This window comes from Balaenoptera musculus, chromosome 3 (assembly GCF_009873245.2).
Source record: "Balaenoptera musculus isolate JJ_BM4_2016_0621 chromosome 3, mBalMus1.pri.v3, whole genome shotgun sequence".
NCBI lineage: Eukaryota > Metazoa > Chordata > Mammalia > Artiodactyla > Balaenopteridae > Balaenoptera > Balaenoptera musculus.
Window position 1 is genome coordinate 59,942,087 of NC_045787.1, and position 22,512 is coordinate 59,964,598.

General features: G+C 39.9%; 1 protein-coding gene across 9 annotated transcripts in view; it reads left to right on the plus strand.

The window, feature by feature from the left end:
* Nucleotides 1-22,349, plus strand: part of PDE8B (phosphodiesterase 8B) — a 384,244-nt gene extending 361,895 nt beyond the window's left edge. For 8 of the 9 annotated variants that reach the window (XM_036845326.1, XM_036845330.1, XM_036845328.1 and 5 more), the window contains 5 exons: nucleotides 2,703-2,920; nucleotides 10,782-10,902; nucleotides 12,898-13,065; nucleotides 15,265-15,394; nucleotides 17,930-22,349. In XM_036845326.1, the coding sequence (XP_036701221.1) occupies nucleotides 2,703-2,920; nucleotides 10,782-10,902; nucleotides 12,898-13,065; nucleotides 15,265-15,394; nucleotides 17,930-18,039 (747 nt within the window). In that variant the 3' untranslated portion in view covers nucleotides 18,040-22,349. The remainder of the gene's footprint in view (nucleotides 1-2,702; nucleotides 2,921-10,781; nucleotides 10,903-12,897; nucleotides 13,066-15,264; nucleotides 15,395-17,929) is intronic. The other variant, XM_036845324.1, reaches the window with a different exon arrangement.
* The last annotated feature ends 163 nt before the right edge of the window (nucleotides 22,350-22,512 follow it).

Below are 22,512 nucleotides of genomic sequence, written 5' to 3' on the forward strand. Positions count from 1 at the left end.
GTTAGTCCACCATGAGGCGCTTCGAGTGGGATTTATTCCTGAGGTGTCTTTCACCAGACCTGCTGCCACTGAGCAAAGAGAGTCAGAAAAATGTTTTTACCAAATATCCATGTCATCTGTCACCCCTAATTTCTTTATAAGGCTAAAATTCTTAATGTCACTGTGACATAGCTCCACATCCTCAACCCAGCCATATAGATAACATGTCCAGAGCTGACATTCCCCTTCAATTTGTTGCACACCCTATCCCCTTCCCACTCTTCCCAGTTCCCAAGAACCATTGCAAGTGGAGAGATCAGGATAGCCAGCATTCTTTTGTTATTCTCTGAGTGAGTGACTATTTGTCCTAGAAAAGGAACTGTTTGAAAGGCTAATGTAGAATGGAGTCCATTCTGGCCAGTCTGCTTCAGTGTGATCCAAATCTATTCCTGCTGGTTAAAGGAGGAAAAAACTACGCAGAAATGTCTGCACCTCCAAGGCTTTGGGGAACTTCTCCTGCCGTGGGTTTGGTGGGGAAGTTTTCTTCCACAGACAGTCCCTCCCTGCTATGGGAAGAGCCTTGCTTCTCCCATCTGCTAGTGAGCAGCCCGGTCTTCTTTCCCTGCCTCCATCCATTTCTTATCAGACACTGCATTATTAGACAGTGCCCACCAAAACTGCAGGGCATGGCCTTTTATTGGTATCTTTGTAAAAGTGCCAGGTCTAAATCAGTGTAAGTTGGAAGGAAAGACATGTCTTGTCTAATGCTATTTGTTGTCTATTCCACTTACTTGAATCTATGTCACGGAAGAATTTAAAAATAAATTGGCCCCATACTCCAAACAAGATTGAACATACTCCAAGAGCACTAGCTGGAGGCCCAAAGTTTGGCCCTCATGGGTCCTCACCGCACAGGTAGAATCAGTGAGAGTGGAGGCCAAGTCAGGGCAGCTCTGGATTCTGACTGTACCTGTGGGTTCCCACAGCCTCTCCTAACCAGCAGCAAAAGGGGGCTAGGCATATTTGCTTGCCCTGGGCATTACAAAGTCAGTCTCTGAGAAGAGCTGAAAAGAATGGCAGCGACTGCTGTCCCCCCCTCAGGAAACAGGTTCATGTGGACTTGAGGCAAGCCAGGACTGTCCACCAGCTCCAGGAGGTCAGGATTGGAAATGGAAATGGCTTCCTTCTGGTAGGGACAGCTTTCAGGAAAGTTTTCAGGGCTGAGCTTCAGATTCACTGCTCCTTACCTATTAGCATCTGAGAAGCAGTTTGCAATTTTTTCTCCCACAGCCTAGGAAAGCAACTCAGGAAAACCAAAAATTATGCCCACCCCTCCAGCCTCATCCTGGGGACCAGTTTCCCCCTCACTCACTACCCTTCAGCCACAATGATGCTCTTTAAGTTTCCTGAATAAGCCACTTCGTTTGTTTCACATCAGGCGCATCGTACAGGCTGATCTTTCTGCCTGGATTTCTCTCCCTTGCCATTTTTTTGCCTGGCTAATTCCTGCTTATCCTTCAGGTTCCAGCATAAAAATCACTTACTTAGAGAACCCATTCTTGCCCACCCTCTGGACCTGCACTGTCCATAAGTAGCCATTTGCCACATGTGGCTATTTACATTTAATTAAAATTAAATAAAATGAAACATTCAGTTCCTCAATTGTGCGCACATTTCAAGTGTCCAGGAGCTGTAAGTGACTAGGGGTTACTATAGTGGACAGCCCACATACAGACATTTCCATCACCACAGAAAAGTTGAACGGACAACACTGCCCTAAACTAGATCAAGCCTCATGGTTACACGCGCAAACCACCTGTACTTCCCTTCTTAACCCATCTCACAGTAAGTTAATTTTGTTTGTGTGTTTCCTTATTTGTGCTTCTCCAGTAAATTACCAACTCCATTAGTGCAGGCTATGCCAGTATAATTCATCACTGTAACTTCAGCACTCTGCATGACAACTGGCACCCAGTAAGCATCCAATAAATAACTAAAGGAATGAATTCATAAAGTGCAGTGTCTCTTATACAACAGTAGCCCATTTGATAACTTCCTCCTAAAGCTGTGAGCTGAAAAAACATTTGTATCCCCTGATGCTCTGGTTTGTGTTCTTTAACTACATAATGAGAGCGTTAGAAAGAGGGTCTCCCTTTTAGCCTTTCCCACCTGCTAGCCCAGAGCTGAATTGTGTTCTTCACTGTAAGAGCCCCCTTAGCCTCAGTTTTCCTGGGAAAATTCTTCTTGCCCTTCATCCTCTTGTGTTGCTTGGCTGTAATCCTTTTATCTTTGTGTGAAGAGTTTTGTTGTATCTGTGCCATTTACTGCCATACTCTCAAAATCTTTTCAGAAGTAGGCAAATAAAGTAACACTTGTGATCCTAGGCCACTTACTTCTCCATCCACTCACAGAAGAGAGTCATGGCAATATGCCACACAGCATACATTTGAAAAGGCCTGTTTGGCATCCTCCTGCAGAAGAACTAGAGTGAATGAACTCTGGAGAAAGAATTTAGGTATCCATTATAACTGCTACTCAGATTTCTATTTCCCTCCAGATAATCCACAGTACGGCAAGGTGATGTGATATACCCTAGATGGCCTCTTAACTTCTAGGAAGTCAGAGAAGGACCCCCTGGCTCATCCCCTCCAGAGAGACAGGGATGAGTGTAGGTCTCCTACATCCAGTGGGTAATGCTCAACCTTGCCTCCCCCTGACCCCAGGGAAGCCTCGATCAGCTAGATGAGGTGGCTGCCCTGATTGCTGCCACAGTCCATGACGTGGATCACCCAGGAAGGACCAACTCTTTCCTGTGCAACGCAGGCAGTGAACTCGCCGTGCTCTATAATGACACTGCTGTCTTGGAGAGTCACCACACAGCCCTGGCCTTCCAGCTCACGGTCAAGGACAGCAAATGCAACATTTTCAAGAATATTGACAGGTTTGTGTGCTCGGGCTTTTGTGCTCAGGTTTGTAAAATGTAAGTGGGAAACTCAGTTTTCCCTAACTTCTCCAAGTACTTAGCTTTCTCTTAGGGGGAAGGCTGTACCATTGTATCAGACAGTAAAATAATAACCTTATAAACTGAACTGTACTTTTTAGAATGTTCATCTTTATTTTTTTTTAACATATTTTTTAGAGTATAATTGCTTTACAATGTTGTGTTACTTTCTGCTATATAACAAAGTGAATCAGCTATATGTATACATATATCCCCATATCCCCTCCCTTTTGCGACTCCCTCCCACCCCTCCAGGTGGTCACAAAGTACCGAGCTGATCTCCCTGTGCTATGCAGCTGCTTCCCACTAGCTATCTATTTTACATTTGGTAGTGTATATATGTCAATGCTACTCTCTCACTTCATCCCAGCTTCCCCTTCCCCCTCCCAGTGTCAAGTCCATTCTCTAGTAGGTCTGCATCTTTATTCCCGTCTTGCCTCTAGGTTCTTCATGACCTTTTTTTTTAGATTCCATATATATGTGTTAGCATACGGTATTTGTTTTTCTCTTTCTGACTTACTTCACAGTGTATGACAGACTCTAGGTCCATCCACCTCACTACAAATAACTCAATTTCATTTCTTTTTATGGCTGAGTAATATTCCATTGTATATATGTGCCACATCTTCTTTATCCATTCGTCTGTTGATGGACACTTAAGTTGCTTCCATGTCCTGGCTATTGTAAATAGTGCTGCAATGAACATTGTGCTATGTCTCATTTTGAATTATGGTTTTCTCTGGGTATATGCCCAGTAGTGGGGTTGCTGGGTCATATGGTAGTTCTATTTTTAGTTTTTTAAGGAACCTCCATACTGTTCTCCATAGTGGCCATATCAATTTACATTCCCACCAACAGTGCAAGAGGGTTTGCTTTTCTCTACACCCTCTCCAGCATTTATTGTTTGTAGATTTTTTGATGATGGCCATTCTGACTGGTGTGAGGTGATACCTTATTGTAGTTTTCATTTGCATTTCACTAATGATTAGTGATGTTGAGCATCCTCTCATGTGTTTGTTGGCAATCTGTACATCTTTGGAGAAATGTCTATTTAGGTCTAATGCCCATTTTTGGATTGGGTTGTTTGTTTTTTTGATATTGAGCTGCATGAGCTGCTTGTATATTTTGGAGATTAATCCTTTGTCAGTTGCTTCGCTTGCAAATATTTTCTTCCATTCTGAGGGTTGTCTTTTCGTCTTGTTTATGGTTTCCTTTGCTGTGCAAAAGCTTTTAAGTTTCATTAGGTCCCATTTATTTTTATTTCCATTTCTCTAGGAGGTGGGTCAAAAAGGATCTTGCTGTGATTTATGTCATAGAGTGTTCTGCCTATGTTTTTCATCTAAGAGTTTTATAGTGTCTCTGGCCTTACATTTAGGTCTTTAATCCATTTTGAGTTTATTTTTCTGTATGGTGTTAGGAAGTGTTCTAATTTTATTCTTTTATGTGTAGCTGTCCAGTTTTCCCAGCACCACTTCTTGAAGAGGCTGTCTTTTCTCCGTTGTATATTCTTGCCTCCTTTATCAAAGATAAGGTTACCATATGTGCGTGGGTTTCTCTCTGGGCTTTCTATCCTGGTCCATTGATCTATATTTCTGTTTTTGTGCCAGTACCATACTGTCTTGATTACTGTAGATTTGTAGTATAGTCTGAAGTCAGGGAGCCTGATTCTTCCAGCTCCGTTTTTCTTTCTCAAGATTGCTTTGGCTGTTCGAGGTCTTTTGTGTTTCCATACAAATTGTGAAATTTTTTGTTCTAGTTCTGTGAAAAATGCCATTGGTAGTTTGATAGGGATTGCATTGAATCTGTAGATTGCTTTGAGTAGTATAGTCATTTTCACAATGTTGATTCTTCCAATCCAAGAACATGGTATATCTCTCCATCTGTTTATATTGTCTTTAATTTCTTTCATCAGTGTCTTATAGTTTTCTGCATACAGGTCTTTTGTCTCCTTAGGTGGGTTTATTCCTAAGTATTTTCTTTTTGTTGCAATGGTAAATGGGAGTGTTTCCTTAATTTCTCTTTCGATTTCTCATCATTAGTGTATAGGAATGCAAGAGATTTCTGTGCATTAATTTTGTATCCTGCTACTTTACCAAATTCATTCATTACCTATAGTAGTTTTCTGGTAGCATCTTTAGGATTCTCTGTGTATGGTAGGTATCATGTCATCTGCAAACTGTGACAGTTTTACTACTTCTTTTCCAAATTGGATTCCTTTTATTTCTTTTTCTTCTCTGATTGCTGTGGCTAAAACTTCCAAAACAATGTTGAATTATAGTGGTGAGAGTGGGCAACCTTGTCTTGTTCCTGATCTTAGTGGAAATGGTTTCAGTTTTTCACCATTGAGAATGATGTTGGCTGTGGGTCTGTCATATATGTCCTTTATTATGTTGAGGTATCCCTCTATGCCTACTTTCTGGAGCTTTTTTATCATAAATCAGTGTTGAATTTTGTCAAAAGCTTTTCCTGCATCTATTGAGATGATCATATGATTTTTATCCTTCTATTTGTTAATATGGTGTACCACATTGATTGATATACGTATACTGAAGAATCCTTGCATTCCTGGGATAAACCCCACCTGATCATGGTGTACGATCCTTTCAATATGCTGTTGGATTCTGTTTGCTAGTATTTTGTTGAGGATTTTTGCATGTATGTTCATCAGTGATATTGGCCTGTAGTTTTCTTTTTTTGTGACATTTTTGTCTGGTTTTGGTATCAGGGTGATGGTGGCCTCGTCGAATGAGTTTGGGAGTGTTCCTCCCTCTGCTATATTTTGGAAGGGTTTGAGAAGGACAGGTGTTCGCTCTTCTCTAAATGTTTGATAGAATTGGCCTGTGCAGCCATCTGGTTCTAGGCTTTTGTTTGTTGGAAGATTTTTAATCACAGTTTCAATGTCATTCCTTGTGATTGGTCTGTTTTTATTTTCTATTTCTTCCTGGTTCAGTCTCTGAAGGTTGTGCTTTCCTAAGAATTTGTCCATTTCTTCCAGGTTGTCCATCTTATTAGCATATAGTTGCTTGTAGTAATCTCTCATGATCCTTTGTATTTCTGCAGTGTCAGTTGTTATTTTTCATTTCTAATTCTGTTGATTTGAGTCTTCTCCCTTTTTTTCTTGGTAAGTCTGGCTAATGGTTTATCAATTTTGTTTATCTTCTCAAAGAACCAGCTTTTAGTTTTATTGATCTTTGCTGTCATCTCCATTTCTTTTTCATTTATTTCTGATCTGATCTTTATGATTTCCTTCCTTCTGCTAACTTTGGGGGGTTTTTTGTTCTTGTTTCTCTAACTGCTTTAGGTGTAAGGTTAGGTTGTTTATTTGAGATTTTGTTTCTTGAGGTAGGATTGTATTGCTATAAACTTCCCTCTTAGAACTGCTTTTGCTGCATCCCATAGGTTTTGGGTCGTTGTGTTTTCATTGTCATTTGTTTCTAGGTATCTTTTGATTTCCTCTTTGATTTCTTCAGTGATCTCTTGGTTATTTAGTAGCATATTGTTTAGCCTCCAAGTGTTTGTTTCTTTTACAGTTTTTTCTATAAGTGATATCTAGTCTCATAGCATTGCAGTTGGAAAAGATACGTGATTAGATTTCAATTTTCTTAAATTTACCAAGGCTTGATTTGTGACCCAAGATTTGATCTATCCTGGGGAATGTTCCATAAGCACTTGAGAAGAAAGTGTATTCTGTTGGTTTTGTATGGAATGTCCTATAAATATCAATTAAGTCCATCTTGTTTAATGTATCATTTAAAGCTTGTGTTTCCTTATTTACTTTCATTTTGGATGATCTGTCCATTGGTGAAAGTGGGGTGTTAAAGTCCCCTACTATGATTTTGTTACTCTCGATTTCCCCTTTTATGGCTGTTAGCATTTGCCTTATGTATTGAGGTGCTCCTATGTTGGGTGCATAACTATTTACAACTGTTATATTTTCTTCTTGGATTGATCCCTTCATCATTGTGTAGTGTCCTTCTTTGCCTCTTGTAATAATCTGTATTTTAAAGTCTATTTTTGTCTGATATGAGAATTGCTACTCCAGCTTTCTTTTGATTTCCATTTGCATGGAATATCTTTTTCCGTCCCCTCACTTTCAGTCTGTATGTGTCCCTAGGTCTGAAGTGGGTCTCTTGTAGACAGCATATATACGGGTCTTGTTTTTGTATCCATTCAGCCAGTCTGTGTCCTTTGGTTGGAGCATTTAATCTATTTACATTTAAGGTAATTATCGATATGTATGTTCCTATTACCATTTTCTTAATTGTATTGGGTTAGTTTTCGTAGGTCTTTTCCTTCTCGTGTGTTTCTTGCCAAGAGATGTTCCTTTAGCATTTGTTGTAAAGCTGGTTTGGTGGTGCTGAATTATCTTAAATTTGCTTGTCTGTAAAGGTTTTAATTTCTCCGTCGAATCTGAATGAGATCCTTGTTGGGCAGAGTAATCTTGGTTGTAGGTTTTTCCCTTTCATCACTTTAAGTATATCCTGCCACTCCCTTCTGGCCTGCAGAGTTTCCACTGAAAGATCAGCTGATAACTTTATGGGGATTCCTTTGTATGTTATTTGTTGCTTTTCCCTTGCTGCTTGTAACATTTTTTCTTTGTATTTAATTTTTGATAGTTTAATATGTTTCTCCTTGGATTTATCCTCTGTGGGAGTCTCTGTGCTTCCTGGACTTGATTGACTATTTCCTTTCCCATGTTAGGGAAGTTTCCAACTATAATCTCTTCAAATATTTTCTCCGACCCTTTCTTTTCTTCTTCTGGGACCCCTATAATTCGAATGTTGGTGCATTTAATGTTGTCCCAGAGGTCTCTGAGACTGTCCTCAATTCTTTTCATTCTTTTTTCTTTATTCTGCTATGCAGTAGTTATTTCCACTATTTTATCTTCCAGGTCACTTATCCGTTCTTCTGCCTCAGTTATTCTGCTATTGATTCCTTCTAGAGAATTTTTAATTTCATTTATTGTGTTGTTTGTCATTGTTTGTCTGCTCTTTAGTTCTTCTAGGTCCTTGTTAAACATTTCTTGTATTTTCTCCATTCTATTTCCCAGATTTTGGATCATCTTTACTATCATTACTCTGAATTCTTTTTCAGGTAGACTGCCTATTTCCTCTTCATTTGTTTGGTCTAGTGGGTTTTTACCTTGCTCCTTCATGTGCTGTGTGTTTCTGTATCTTCTCATTTTGCTTAACTTACTGTGTTTGGGGTCTCCATTTCGCAGGCTGTAGGTCTGTAGTTCCCATTGTTTTTGGTGTCTGCCCCCACTGGGTGAGGTTGATTCAGTGGCTTGTGTAGGCTTCCTGGTGGAGGGGACTGGTGCCTGTGTTCTGATGGGTGGGGCTGGATCTTGTCTTTCTGGTGGGCAGGGCTGCATCCGATGGTGTGTTTTGGGATGTCTGTGAACTTAGTATGATTTTAGGCAGCCTCTCTGCTAATGGGTGGGGTTGCGTTCCTGTCTCGCTAGTTGTTTGGCATGGGGCATCCAGCACTAGAGCTTGCTGGCAGTTGGGTGGAACTGGGTCATAGCGTTGAGACGCAGATCTCTGAGAGAACTCTCGCTGATTGATACTACGTGGGGCTGGGAGGTCTCTGGTGGTCCAGTTTCCTGAACTCGCCTCTCCCACGTCAGCGGCTCTGGCCTGACACGAGGCCGGAGCACCAAGACCCTGTCAGCCACATGGCTGGGGTAGATGCCCCTGGATGAACACTTGTGAGAAGAGCTCAGAATTATCAAGATAGTGGTCTTGGCAAGTGAAACCACAAGAGAAGAGGCCCGTGCTATGCCTGGTCCTGCTGAGCAATTTTCAGAATTCAGCTCATTCTGGCAACAGGGCGACTGGGTTGGCGACGTGAGGCAGGACAGGGTCCGTGAGGCGGGTGGCGCTCAGCTGCTGTGCAGCCTGCGGGGCCTGGTCGAAGCCCTCAGGGAAGGCCAAAGCGGCCAGGACTCCAGCCTCCTACAGCTGCGGCCTCTTTGGGGTTTCCCTCCCGGCATTACGTTGCTCTCACTCCTACTTTGGCGGCCGTGCCTTTACCCTGAGCTGCTTCACGAGGCGAGCACTCCCTGCTAAATGTTCACAGGTGCTGCAAGGACATTTTCATAAAGATGTACACAAACGTTGACCACATAGATTTCTTTGATGTGCAGCCAGCCCTCCTCCATTCTCTGCTTAGACTGTTCATCTTTTTAAACTCCATCTGGTCTTCAGTGAGTTCATGAAAATGTTTTATACACTGCAGAGCACTCTATAAATATTGATTATACTACTAACAAATATAGCAGATATTTTTATCCTCTCAAAAGGACATCCTGTCTTTGGTGTAACCTGAGGAAAATGTATCCTTACCCATCTTTCCCCAGCTCAATTTTCGGTCACTTAAAATCCTAACTCATGAGGAGACAGTGTTCCACGGTCCCAGCAGAGCTCCTGGAGTCCACAGGGTGGGGCAGGTTTCCCCCTCTGGTGAGTTGGCCAAATGTGAACAGATAGGAGCAATTCCTCTCGCCAGCCACCACCCTGCCGTCAAGCTATGAGTATTTCCTACATAGCACCAGCCAGGCTGGAGTGCAGCCCCCTGAGAAAGGGCAGTACACAGGGAGCTCAGAGCTCACTCAGGCCTCAAGGATCACTTGTCAGCATGAACCTGAACCTATCTGTTTGGTCTCCAGAAACCTGAGAAAATATGGAGACCAGTTATTTCCCTTCAACTGAAGGCTTCATCAGTATCAAGTATTGTTTTTCAAACTTTCATAGGAAGAATTCTTGCCAATAGCCAATTTTATTCAATTTTTTTCAGTTCCCCATCCTGGCTCTTGAAGTTAGAAAAAGATGATAGGAACTGGGTGATTTTGAGCAGGGTTGTTGCTCCTTCCATTACAACTTCTATCTAATTGCAATCTAGAGAACTGCTCATTATTTGGAAAACTTTCTTCCAATGCCATCATCAAAAGAAATAATGACACTTCTCTGTAACAAGAATCACTGTGTCTGCGCTGAATGCCATGGGACAGCTCACCAGGTTGCTGTACTAGCCTTGTAGGGAAGGAACTTGTCATTTCCTTTCACCTCACTGTTTTTTTTTTTGTTTGTTTGTTTGTTTGTTTTTGTTTTGTTTTTTTTATACTGCAGGTTCTTATTAGGCATCAATTTTATACACATCAGTGTATACATGTCAATCCCAATCGCCCAATTCAGCACACCACCATCCCCACCTCACCGCAGTTTTCCCCCCTTGGTGTCCATATGTCCATTCTCTACATCTGTGTCTCAACTTCTGCCCTGCAAACTGGCTCATCTGTACCATTTTTCTCGGTTCCACATACATGCATTAATATACGATATTTGCTTTTCTCTTTCTGACTTACTTCACTCTGTATGACAGTCTCTAGATCCATCCACGTCTCAACAAATGACTCAATTTCGTTCCTTTTTATGGCTGAGTAATATTCCATTGTATATATGTACCACATCTTCTTTACACCTCACTGTTTTGATATTGCCAAGGAAAGGTAGAAGGAAATCACCTTGTGAAATAAGTGCCCTTGGGACACTTATTTCTTTTTTTTTTTTTTTTATACTCATAAATCATATGAAGGTCAGCTGTCACTGGGGAAAATGGAATAGTGTCACCAAGTCCTGGCTTAGTAGGAAGATAAGCAGGTAAACTTTTTTGTGATCTTCACTTATTAACTCTGTGCCCCTAGCTTCCTCCTAGATTGTGGGAAGTGTGGTGAAATGGTAGAACAGTTCTAATTCGGGACATGATGTGAACAAGACGCTTTGTCTTCTGGTTATTTTAGGAACCATTATCGAACACTGCGCCAGGCTATTATTGATATGGTTTTAGCAACAGAGATGACAAAACACTTCGAACATGTGAACAAATTTGTGAACAGCATCAACAAGCCAATGGCAGCTGAGGTAAGCATTTCCCATGTAATAAGATACACCAGAATGTATTTCCATTAGAGCCTACTCTGGCCTCAAAGCATCTTGAATACAAGATGGTTATTTGCTTGGAGTTGGTAAAGAAGGCTGAAAGTACTGGTCACTTGTTTTCCCTAAGGACAAGAATAGATTGAGAGTGTCCACAGCAACTCTGAGCTCCTTGAAAGAAAGGCCCTGAGATAAAGCCAGCAGTGACAAAAGGAAGTAGGCCCAAAGTCTATGATGAAAGGAGCCTGCAGACAGCAGAGACTGGAATAAATGGTGGCATTTTAGGGGATTCAGAGCCTTTCTAGTTCTCTGTTCTTTGAGCTCTTGGGAGACCTCAAAATTAGATGTTTTAAAGAACTATAATCCTGCTGATTTGCATTAAAAGCCTATCAGTATCTAAAAACTACAGAAAGTTAAATTGGGAGTGACTAGTTGAAAACAAAACTACAAGTCTTTCTCCTTTTTAAAATTTACTGATGTACCTTAGACCTGCCTTAAGGTCCCTACAAACTTGGGTTTTAGGAACATGGACATAGGTTCACATCTCTTACTGTTTAAAATGAGATCAACTGCCCTCTCATACCGTAAAGCTGTTCATAGCCCCATAAAGTTAGAAGAGCTTTTCACTCATTCCTGTACGAGGGCTGCATATGTGGATGAATGAGGAATGGCTGTCTTAGATGTAATGTGATGATCAGTAAGGAAACTATCTGTGTAGGACCCATCACATGACCAGCCTGGATGGAGGAACAGTGGCCGCCTCACCTGTGTTCTGCTCCATCCCCCAGGGATTCCGCAGCACAATGCCAGGACCCTCACCTTCCACAGAGGACTTATGGGAGCAAGGATCTGGGGATTTAAGAGGGGGAAATTATACAGAATCATAGAATTTAGAGTTGGGAAGGTCATCTATCCAAGTAAGCCCCCAACTCTGTTGAGATTTATGTACCGCAGTAACTATAGCAAGCAGTATCTTCCCAATGGTAAGTAATCAAAATACCAACCTTCAGAATATAATTCTGCCCATTGATGGTTTAATAAATAGGTCCAGTTCCAAAAGAAAACAAAAAAATCCTTAAATGTCATACAGTCCTTCAGCTTGGCAGAGCTCTGGAGAGCTAATTAGATGTTTACACAGTCAGTTCCATGGTATCTTTGAAATCAGGGAATCGTAGTCTTCTAGGTTTTGTGTAATTGGCCTGTTGTCACATTTACAAAAGCCTACTCACAGACCTGGCCACTTGGCTCTGGACCGCTGACATCCATCACTAGGTAGGTATTAGTGTACAACCAGTCTTTTTAACATGGCTGAATATACCTGCTCCTGCCTTGGCCCACTTTCTGCTCCTAGTACCCCCAACACTTACATGTCTCACCCTCCCTACCACCCAGCCAGAAGAGCAGCATGGAAAGCATGAGTGGACACATACCTTAAGAGAAAGAGCAAAGTGGGAGGAGGTGGGTAACTGGGGGTGGGACAGAAGGTCACGGGAGAGAGGGAGCTGTCAGGCATATTAAGTAGAAAGAAATCAAGAAATAATTGAAGGGTCACATGTATGTGGCATTTCCCCATCTTTAATGTATTAAAAAGTGGAATTCGTGCTTTTACACATTTCCTGATAAAACTGGGAGAAAAGCTCTTCCTTAAGATTACATACCAAATTATTAAAAACAAAACAAAACAAAAAATCCCTGCTTTGTAGCAGCTACCTCTGGGGAAGAGGATGAAAGAGAGGTTGTGGATGGGTGGTGATAGGGACTTCGACCTTTTAAGCTCTATGTGTTTGTATTGCTTGACTGCTCCCCGTCCCCAAGAATATATCAATGTATCATATATGGAATTAAGGATGGGAAGACCTCTTTCATCAAGTCTCATGCCTAAGTTTGCCTGGGTGACTGCCATCTAATATCTGGTCAGCTGGCCCTTGTGGGCTTCACCATCATATTGAAACAACCCTGATGTGACCATCTGTTTTCCAGATTGAAGGCAGTGACTGTGAATGCAACCCTATTGGGAAGAACTTTCCTGAAAATCAAATCCTGATTAAGCGCATGATGATTAAGTGTGCTGACGTGGCCAATCCATGCCGCCCCCTGGACCTATGTATCGAATGGGCCGGAAGGATCTCCGAGGAGTACTTTGCACAGGTGTGCTGCCTCTCTAGGGAAGCTCCACCTCCCTTCTGGGAATGGACCCGGGTCACAGTAAATAAATGACTCCTCCCTGGAAAGCAATGGCTCACCCCTGCCTGGAACAGAAATCTGGTCCCTCAAGAGACTAACTGATGTGGCTGGTCACTAACTAAACTCTCTCTGGGGGAAGGGGGATAAACTGAGCCTTTGGAAGTATCTTTTCATCCTCAAATTTTTAGATCCTGAATTTCCACAAAAACTGGGAAATCCTTCATTCATTCACTAGACTGTCATCTCCGTGGTGCAGTCTGGGGAACATAGACATAAGACACATCTTTGCCCATGGGTAGCTCATAATACAGTAGGGTAGGGAGATAGACATAAACAGGTCCATACGTTGGTAAATTAAAAACAAATGAAAACACTTCTAAAGGAGGTATATGTTAAGTCCTAAGAGTTCAGAAAGAGTTTTTTTTCTAGATAAAAGAAGGGCTTTGTGGAAAAGGTGTTAGAGCTGGTATTTTTGTTTTTGTTTTTTCTGAAGGATTTCAAAATTTAGAAATGGGAAAGGACATTCTGGGAGAATTCTGGGAGTACAAAGGGTTATGAGCAAAATTAGTAGGGAGGAAAAACAGAATTTTTATATAAGGAAAACAGCAACTTTGGCAGTGTGAAGAGGAATTAAAGGAGAATAACGTAGTAGAACACAAGATGCCATTTAAAAGAGGCCTACTTTCAAAGAAGAGGCTCTAAGGACTAATGTTTATTATTTGTGATAGAAAAGACAAACATGTCACAAGTAGCTACAAGTAATGCATTTGGGGACAGGGGGCGGGGGGGAGGGTTGTGTGCCAATATGGCTGGAACGTACCGCTGAGGGAGGATAAAAGAATAGCTGATAATGTCTAAAAGGGTTGGCAGGGGCAAAGGCCAGCCAAGGACCCAGTAAGTTAGGTGCAGCTTTCAAGGATGGGAAGAGAGCCCATGAATCAGAGAAAAATAGGACAAGCAGTTCTGAGCTTGCCAGAAAGAAAGGGGAAAAAACCCAAACTACTCCTTGAACAGCAGTGGCTATTTTAAGGCTGCCTAATCGACTGACCTGAAATGAGCAAGCTGAGCCAAAAACTGGTAGGAGGCCATTAACGGGGCTTCCCAGGACCCACAGAGAAGACTTAAAATCCTGCTCCTAGTTATTCTCAAAGTATGTGAATGGGGAACGGGAAAGAACCACTTTTAAGTTCTTTAATGTAATCCCCCTGTTTAGGTGTCCTTTTCCCAGAAAGGAAAGTACTAATGTTCACAAGACAAAGTGACCTAAAAATCAGGTTACAAATGAGGTCTCTGATCAGCCAGCCTCTGGCTCAGCATACTACCAGTAAATGTGGACCTCAATTTCAGCCCAGTGAATTATGACCTTATGCATATAAACATACACTCTAATGTGCAAAATACTCAGATTTACACATATCTTGAGAATTGCATGACCAATACCCCACTCTGAAAAATCTCATAGTTTGTCATTCTTTTGAGTAAAACATAGTTATTTCATGAAAAAAAGAAGCTAGTTCAGCTCAACTGCCTAACTGCTTTTCATCCAGACTACCATAATACGTTGATGTGCAGCACAAGGGCTTTGTATGTACTTCCGATTTTGTCACACACAATATTAAAAACACGTATTTTCAAAGGTCAAGTTTAATAAGATTAATAATTCTTACTACTTTCATGAAGACATTCTTAAGTGAAACTGGCTTTCTTTTTAAACTGCAAGCATGTGACAGTGAATAATACAATGACTATTTGTACAGCTTGGTGCCAGTTCTTTGATTCACGCTAAGGCGTCAGCAGTTTTAAACACACCATTGCTCCTGTACCCTCAGTATAAATGCCACTTAGTATTATTAGTGTTACTTTGAAAATAGTCTTGACATTGCCATCATGAAAACAGATCTCAGAAAAGGGGGTATGAATCCTGAGATAAGTGCTTCAGGAGGGGCTGTAGGATAGCATAACACATTTGAGAGTCAGAAGACCTGAATCCAGTCACTGTAGCTCATCAGGTGGTTGTCTTATATAAGCCTCGGGACCTTGCCAAGCCAATTCCTTCATAGATACAACTGGATTATGACCCATTTTCACAGAGTGGTTCTGACAAACTAGATGTTACTGTGACAGCTCCTTATGTGCCCCACAGCCCTGTGTTATTTCTTACAGACTGATGAAGAGAAGAGACAGGGGCTACCTGTAGTGATGCCAGTGTTTGACCGGAATACCTGTAGCATCCCCAAGTCCCAGATCTCCTTTATTGACTACTTCATAACAGACATGTTTGATGCTTGGGATGGTAAGACAGTTCCTGTTTTGTTACCCACAAACAGAATATTTTGCTATACTTTATGATGGTTACCTTTAATGACAGAGGCTGGGCCTAAAGGTGTAAACGAAATGTAACTTAAAAGAAAAAGTCAGCTGCTTGTGGCCAGGTGTGGTGGGGGTGCATGAACACTTTGTGTGTCCTCAGCACAAACCATGTGTATGGAAGACTCAGTGGATGTTTGGTAACTGGATAAACAGGTGTTCAACTCTTCCAAGGACATGTTTCCAAAGCTTACAGGAGTTTTTTTCTATCATTGGAGGAAATTCTAGAGAGAACATAAAATATACTAAGTCTACTCTGAATCACAGATTCTTTTCGTAATATCAGTTGATAAACAGCTTTTCATTTTTTTGAGATCTTTTTTAATTTTTTTGAATTTAATATCGGAGTATAGTTGATTTACAATGTTGGGTTACTTTCAGGTGTACAGCTAAGTGATTCAGTTATACATATACATATATCCATTCTTTTTCAGATCCTTTTCCCATATAGGTTATTACAGAACACTGAGTAGAGTTCCTTGTGCTATACAGTAGATTCTTGTTATCTATTCTATATATAGTAGTGTATATATGTTAACCCCAAACTCCTAATTTGTTCCTTCCCCCGTGTTTCCCCTTTGGTAACCATAAATTTGTTTTCAAAGTCTGTGAGTCTATTTCTGGTTTTGTAAATAAGTTCAATTGTATCCACTTTTTTTTCAGATTCCACATATAAGTGATATCATATGATATTTGTCTTTCTCTTTCTGACTTACTTCACTTAGTATGATAATCTCTAGGTCCATCCATGTTGCTGCAAATGGCATTATCTCACTCTTCTTCATGGCTGAGTAATATTCCATTGTGTGTGTGTGTGTGTGTGTGTGTGTGTGTGTATACACACCACATCTTCTTCATCCATTCATCTGTCAACGGACATTTAGGTTGCTTCCATGTCTTGGCTACTGTAAAGAGTGCTGCAGTGAACATTGGGGTGCATGTCTCTTTTTGAATTATGGTCTTCTCTGGGTATATGCCTAAGAATGGGATTGCTGGGTCATATGGTAGCTCTATTTTTAGCTTTTTAAGGAACCTCCATACCCTTTTCCATAGTGGCTGCACCAATTTACATTCCCACCAACAGTGTAGGAGGGTTCCCTTTTCTCTACACCCTCTCCAGCATTTGTTATTTGTAGACTTTTTAATGATGGCCATTCTGACTGGTGTGAGGTGATACCTCATTGTGGTTCTGATTTGCATTTCTCATTGACTGACATTGAGCATCTTTTCATGTGCTTTTTGGCCATCTGTATGTCTTCTTTGGAGAAATGTCTATTTAGATCTTCTGCCCATTTTTTGATTTTTTTTTTTTTTGATACAGAGCTGCATGAACTATTGGTATATTTTTGAGATTAATCCCTTGTTGGTTGCTTCGTTTGCAAATATTTTCTCCCATTCTATGGGTTGTATTTTCGTTTTGTCTATGGTTTCCTTTGCTGTGCAAAAGCTTTTAAGTTTAATTAGGTCCCATTTGTTTATTTTTGTTTTTATTTTCATTACTCTAGGTACAAGGTGGATGCAAAGATACTGCTGGAATTTATGGTGAAGAGTGTCCTGCCTATGTTTTCCTCTAAGAGTTTTATAGTAGCCAGCCTTACATTTAGGTCTTCAATCCATTTTGAGTTTATTGGTGTTACAGAATGTTCTAGTTTCATTCTTTTACATGTAGTTGTCCAGTTTCCCCAGCACCAGTTATTGAAGAGACTGTCTTTTCTCCATTGTATATTCTTGCTTCCTTTGTCGTAGATTAATTGACCATAGATGCATGGGTTTATTTCTGGGCTTTCTGTCCTGTTCCATTGATCTATACTTCTGTTTTTGTGCCAGTACCATACCATTTTGACTACTGTAGCTTTGAAGTATAGTCTGAAGCCAGGGAGCCTGATTCCTCCAGCTCTGATTTTCTTCCTCAGGATTGCTTTAGCTATTCAGGGTCTTTTGTGTTTCCTTACAAATTAAAAAAATTTTCGTTCTAGTTCTGTGAAAAATGTCATTGGTATCTTGATAGGGATTGCACTGAATCTGTAGATTGCCTTGGGTGGTATAGTCATTTTCACAATATTGATTCTTCCAAGAACATGGTATCCTTCCATGTGTTTGTGTCATCTTTGATTTCTTTCATCAACATCTTATAGTTTTCAGAGTACAGGTTTTTTGCCTCCTTAGGTAGGTTTATTCCAAGGTATTTTATTCTTTTTGATGTGATGGTAAATGGCATTGTTTCTTTAATTTCTCTTTCTGATCTTTTGTTATCAATTTTTAGTTAAAAGGACCTGTCCATATTTCAGAAACCAGTGTTTAGTAACTCATCCTTCTCATGCTTCTGTGTTCACCTTAGGCCTAACCTAGGGTACCTCTCCTCCAATTCTGATCCCAAATTTGTCCCACAGAGCCCCAACCTTATAAATGCTCCTGGAATCTAACTTAACAGGCTTCTTTTTATTCTCTTATATCCTTGCAGCCTTTGCACACCTGCCAACCCTGATGCAACATTTGGCTGATAACTACAAACACTGGAAGACGTTAGATGACCTAAAGTGCAAAAGTCTGAGGCTTCCATCTGACAGCTAAAGCCAAGACAGAGAAGGTGACCTCTTGATCTACAAAGGGCACTGTGAATCACAGTAGTGTAAACAAGAGGCTTTCCTTCATAATGAAAATGACAGGTGTAGGTTAAGGAGCTAATGTTTAATATCTGACTTTGAATCATTCAACTTCCCAAATTTCATTTTTAGAAAATTATGTTCCATGAAGGAAAATATATGTTCTTTTGAACAATCACTTAGTGACAGAACAAACACATGGCAAAATCCTTTGCCCTGCTGTCATCCTGTCTGCCCTCATCAAACCCTGCAGCTGATTCACTGTAACTAGCAGGAGACATGCAGCAAAAACTTGGTGCCCACGAGCCCACCATCTCTGTGGATGATGGACCATGTAGCTTAGCTAGTGGTTTAACTCATCTTTTACCATGAAAGTCACCATCACTGTTTAGCTTGACTATTTTCCTCAAGAGCATCATCAATCTAAAAGGTTCATAAGAATAAGAAAAAAAACCCATATAAAGTGAGCAAAACAACTAGGACCAAACTGCTGATAAACTAGTTAGCTTCAGAGCCTCCATGGCTAGGTGGTTCTGATCAATGGTGTAACACTCAAGTTAGAACACAGTCTGTCTTGGCCTGGTTGAGTGCCTTCTCTAGACTGGTATCAGCAGCCTGTGTAGTCCTCTCTCCTACAAAAGGGATTCATCTTAACAGAAAGCCAACCATGATGGGGAAGGAAGTGACATCTTGTCTGGGGGGAATCCAAGAGCTTTTTCCCTTTATTTCTGGTTTACAGAGGCAGTTACAAGGCACTATAGTAGGTATTATATACAAGCCATTAATCTGAATGCCCTTGGACAAGCTTTTTTTAAAAAAAAAAATTTATATACATTTGCTGTTTAAAATTTTTATTAAAGCAATCTAAATTTTCTGGGTTTAAGTCCATGGAGTACGTTGTGCCGAGTACTGAGGAGACAGAGGAAGTTTTAAGGTTCAGATGTTTTTAACCTATCTATATTTAAGATCATGCCATTTTGCTTTAATGATGAAAAAAAGATTGCAAGGTGTGTAAATATATCAGAAAATAGCATATGGGGAAGCAGTAAATACTATTTTAAGCTATTAATTGTATGCTAAAAGCTTCTAAAGCACAAGTGCATATTTTTATACAGCTCTTTTCACAACTTTCTGTGGTCTACATGAAGTCAGACTTGAGATTTTCTTTTCTCTTTTACCAGCCAACCCTTCTCTATGTATTATAAATTAGAGATTCTGTAAACAAAATCTTTGTTTTTCTTTCAAATTCTCTGTACTTCATGCTGCATTTCTAAGAGGTATAAACAAACAGACTAAATTAACTGAACCAGTAGTTAGTTACTTTTTTCAAATGAAAATTGGAATGCAGAACACTTGGAACTAGTACATGGGGGAAAAAATTACTTATCACTACAAAACATGCCAATGTTTTTTTCTATGTTTTGTACCAACAAATGGAAACATATAGGACAATTCCATGCAAAGAAATGTACCTAAATTATTTTTGTTAGATGGTAAGAGAACTTGCTTGGTCAGGACAGCAGCTAGCTTTGTATTGTAATGCTGCACTATGTAAATGTGATGAAAATGTTTTTGTGAAGTACTTGTAACTAAATTCCTACAGCCATTTTTCATTCCTAACAGCTGTTTTTATTTTACCTCTTTGGCCTAAATTTTTCATAATTTCAATATTTCGGTTTAGTGTTCTTTATTTCATGAGTCACACGCTTTGTTTTCAGAACACATTAAATTCAGGATGTCAGAATCCCATTTTAAGGAGCTAAATAATTTGCCTAGGCTTCAGAAGCTTGCCTGAGGCAACGACAATCTTTTCTTGACCGTCTGGCTTTTGGTTCCATTTGGTAAGTGACATTCATCAGATGTCTGACATTTTTCAATGTGAATGTTTGTTTGAGCTGACTCAGTATAATTTCAAATTAATTTCATATTAACACTGCCAGGTACTAAAGCTTCAGCATAGCTCTGCTCTTTATCAGTGTAATCTACTATGGTGTAATCTTCTACTGAGTTGCTAACTAAATAGTGCTTTCCTCCAAATAGTCTTTCAGATGGTATGTGTATCAGATGAGTGAGTGAGTATAAACTATTATAATTGTCTCTCATACTGAGCATAAGTCTGTGTTGAGGGGAACCCTATTAATTTAGGAAAATATAACATGATCTAATCTAGAGAGAAGTCACATTACTACTACTACTTAACCAGAAGTTAGTTAGTTATAAAACACTGTTACCAGGACCAGAATAACCCTATAATTTAATTAGGCTATTCTTTACTTCCAATTTAAGATTTTAAAATATGCTTGCCTTCAGAGTTAGGACTGGTTAATCTTGTGGGCAAAGAACAAGCCTCATCTATTAATCAGAACACACTCAACTTGAGAAAGATAAATACAATGTCCCTCAAGTTTAGGCTCTTGATTGTGTTATGTGGGTAAGCCAGAGAATGAGGTAATAAGGGTATTTTTAAATAAAAATGACAAGGCCCCCTGCATAGTATTACTTCTGGTGTTGTTGCAAATGTAACAGCACTGAAAGCTAAGCTAGGGAAATGGAAAAAATGCACATAATATTTATCCACCTCAGTTATAGCTGTACTCTCCTAATTCTGCTAACTTTTTGCAGCAGTCTGCATACAACTAGTGAGCAGCCATCAAGCCTGAGTCCCTGCTAGATTTTCCCATCTCACTGTTTTACTCCATCTCTGACCTTAGGGCATTCATGAAAGCAAAAACCATCAAGGTCCCGTGAATGGGTTGGAGGCTTTCCTCTAGATTTTAATAACAGAGGGACTCACAGTGATACTTTCAGTACTATTTGCTCCCCCAACTCACCTGTGGTTTGTATCATTCACGTGAATAGATTACTATTACATACTAATCCAGAACAAATTAGGAAAACAGTTAAGAATCTTTGAATTCCTTTTATAATTCATTGAATATCTTATACAATTCAAGAAAACTTTAAAACTCATGACCTAATAGTAGAATCTCCAAAGAAAAAGCTAGCTGGTAATAGGAGAAAGTCCATCTATGGAGGAAAATTAAAAGCCTAAAAATGACTCTGATCAATAATCTGATGCACTCAGACCAAAATGCATGTCTGCCTGGTTTAGGAATCCTACCCAGGTTCCAATTTCAGGATGAAAGTTTAGAGGTGCCTCAGTATGACTGCTCAAATATGCCACGATAACAACAATCTGTTGGCTAAAAGGCAGTGCTAATTTTTCTATTCACATTCTTCTATTATATAATGGAGGTTACATAAATTTTATTATATGTCTGTCTCCATAAAGGTATATTTTCATTGTGAATTAAAACAGAAACAATTACTATGAACATTATCTGGTTTTGCTCAAGGGGTAATCAATCATACAACCCTTCTTTCTCATTCCAGTCATGTTCAATTTCTGTTTTTAAATTCATTCACTGATGCTAATGAGAATTGAGCTAACTAACTGGAAGGCCTTACCTGACTGGGCTTCAGCTTCCTTATTTATAACATTATGGCACTGGTCTGGCATAGATGACCATAGCTCTTCCAGACTTTGTAGGCAGTTGAGGAAACAACAACTGTCAAAGGTAAAACTAGTGAAAACAACAATTTACAAAGATTCCATTAGGGTGTGTGTGATGAACAAATAAATCCAGAAAGTGTTCTTTGAGGAGGATTAGTCCTCTGACACATCAGCCACCTGGTGTTTACTTCAATACGATTCTTTCATCAGCAGTTTAAGATTAACTCCACAATTAAACCCACCCATTTTTTAATGTATGGAACACTTTTTAATTTTTATTCTTTAGTACCAAAAGGGAGAAAGAGTGTTCTAAGGCTGATGGGGTGATGAAGATGATTAAATCTCAGTGGTCTGCAAGAAACTCTCATAAGTGATGCCTGGCTCAAACATTTCATATTTGAGCCAATGGTAAGATGAATCAGGCACTTTGGAAACACTGTAACTTTACTGATCTAGCTCTCATCTCTGGCATATATGAGGGGCAGCTGCTGGTCTATTACCAAGAATCTAGTCAATAGCTGTTCAGGCTAGGGGGAAAAATACACCCTAATAAGAAGATTCCTCCTGATTTGAGTTTATAGGGATTTTAGTAGCTAGAATTTAAAAAAAAAAAATGATTTAAACAAATTAGTTGGCACCAAAAAAAAAAAGCTGTAGTTAAAACAGTGAGAGATTCAGGTTTGCTTCATGTTTAGAAAATTGAGAGTTACTAAAGACCAGGGGGATTTGTAGGAGAAAGGATATATTTAAATTTATCACAAGAATTCTTAATCAAACCAGCTCTAAAGAAAACCAAAAAATAAAAAATACTGTTATTATTTCTATTTCTACCTCCTCCCAGGGTCTAGGTTCAAATTAAGAAGCTTAAAACACAGCACTCACCACTTCAATAGCAGCACAAAGTACAATTATTAGGGAATCTTCATT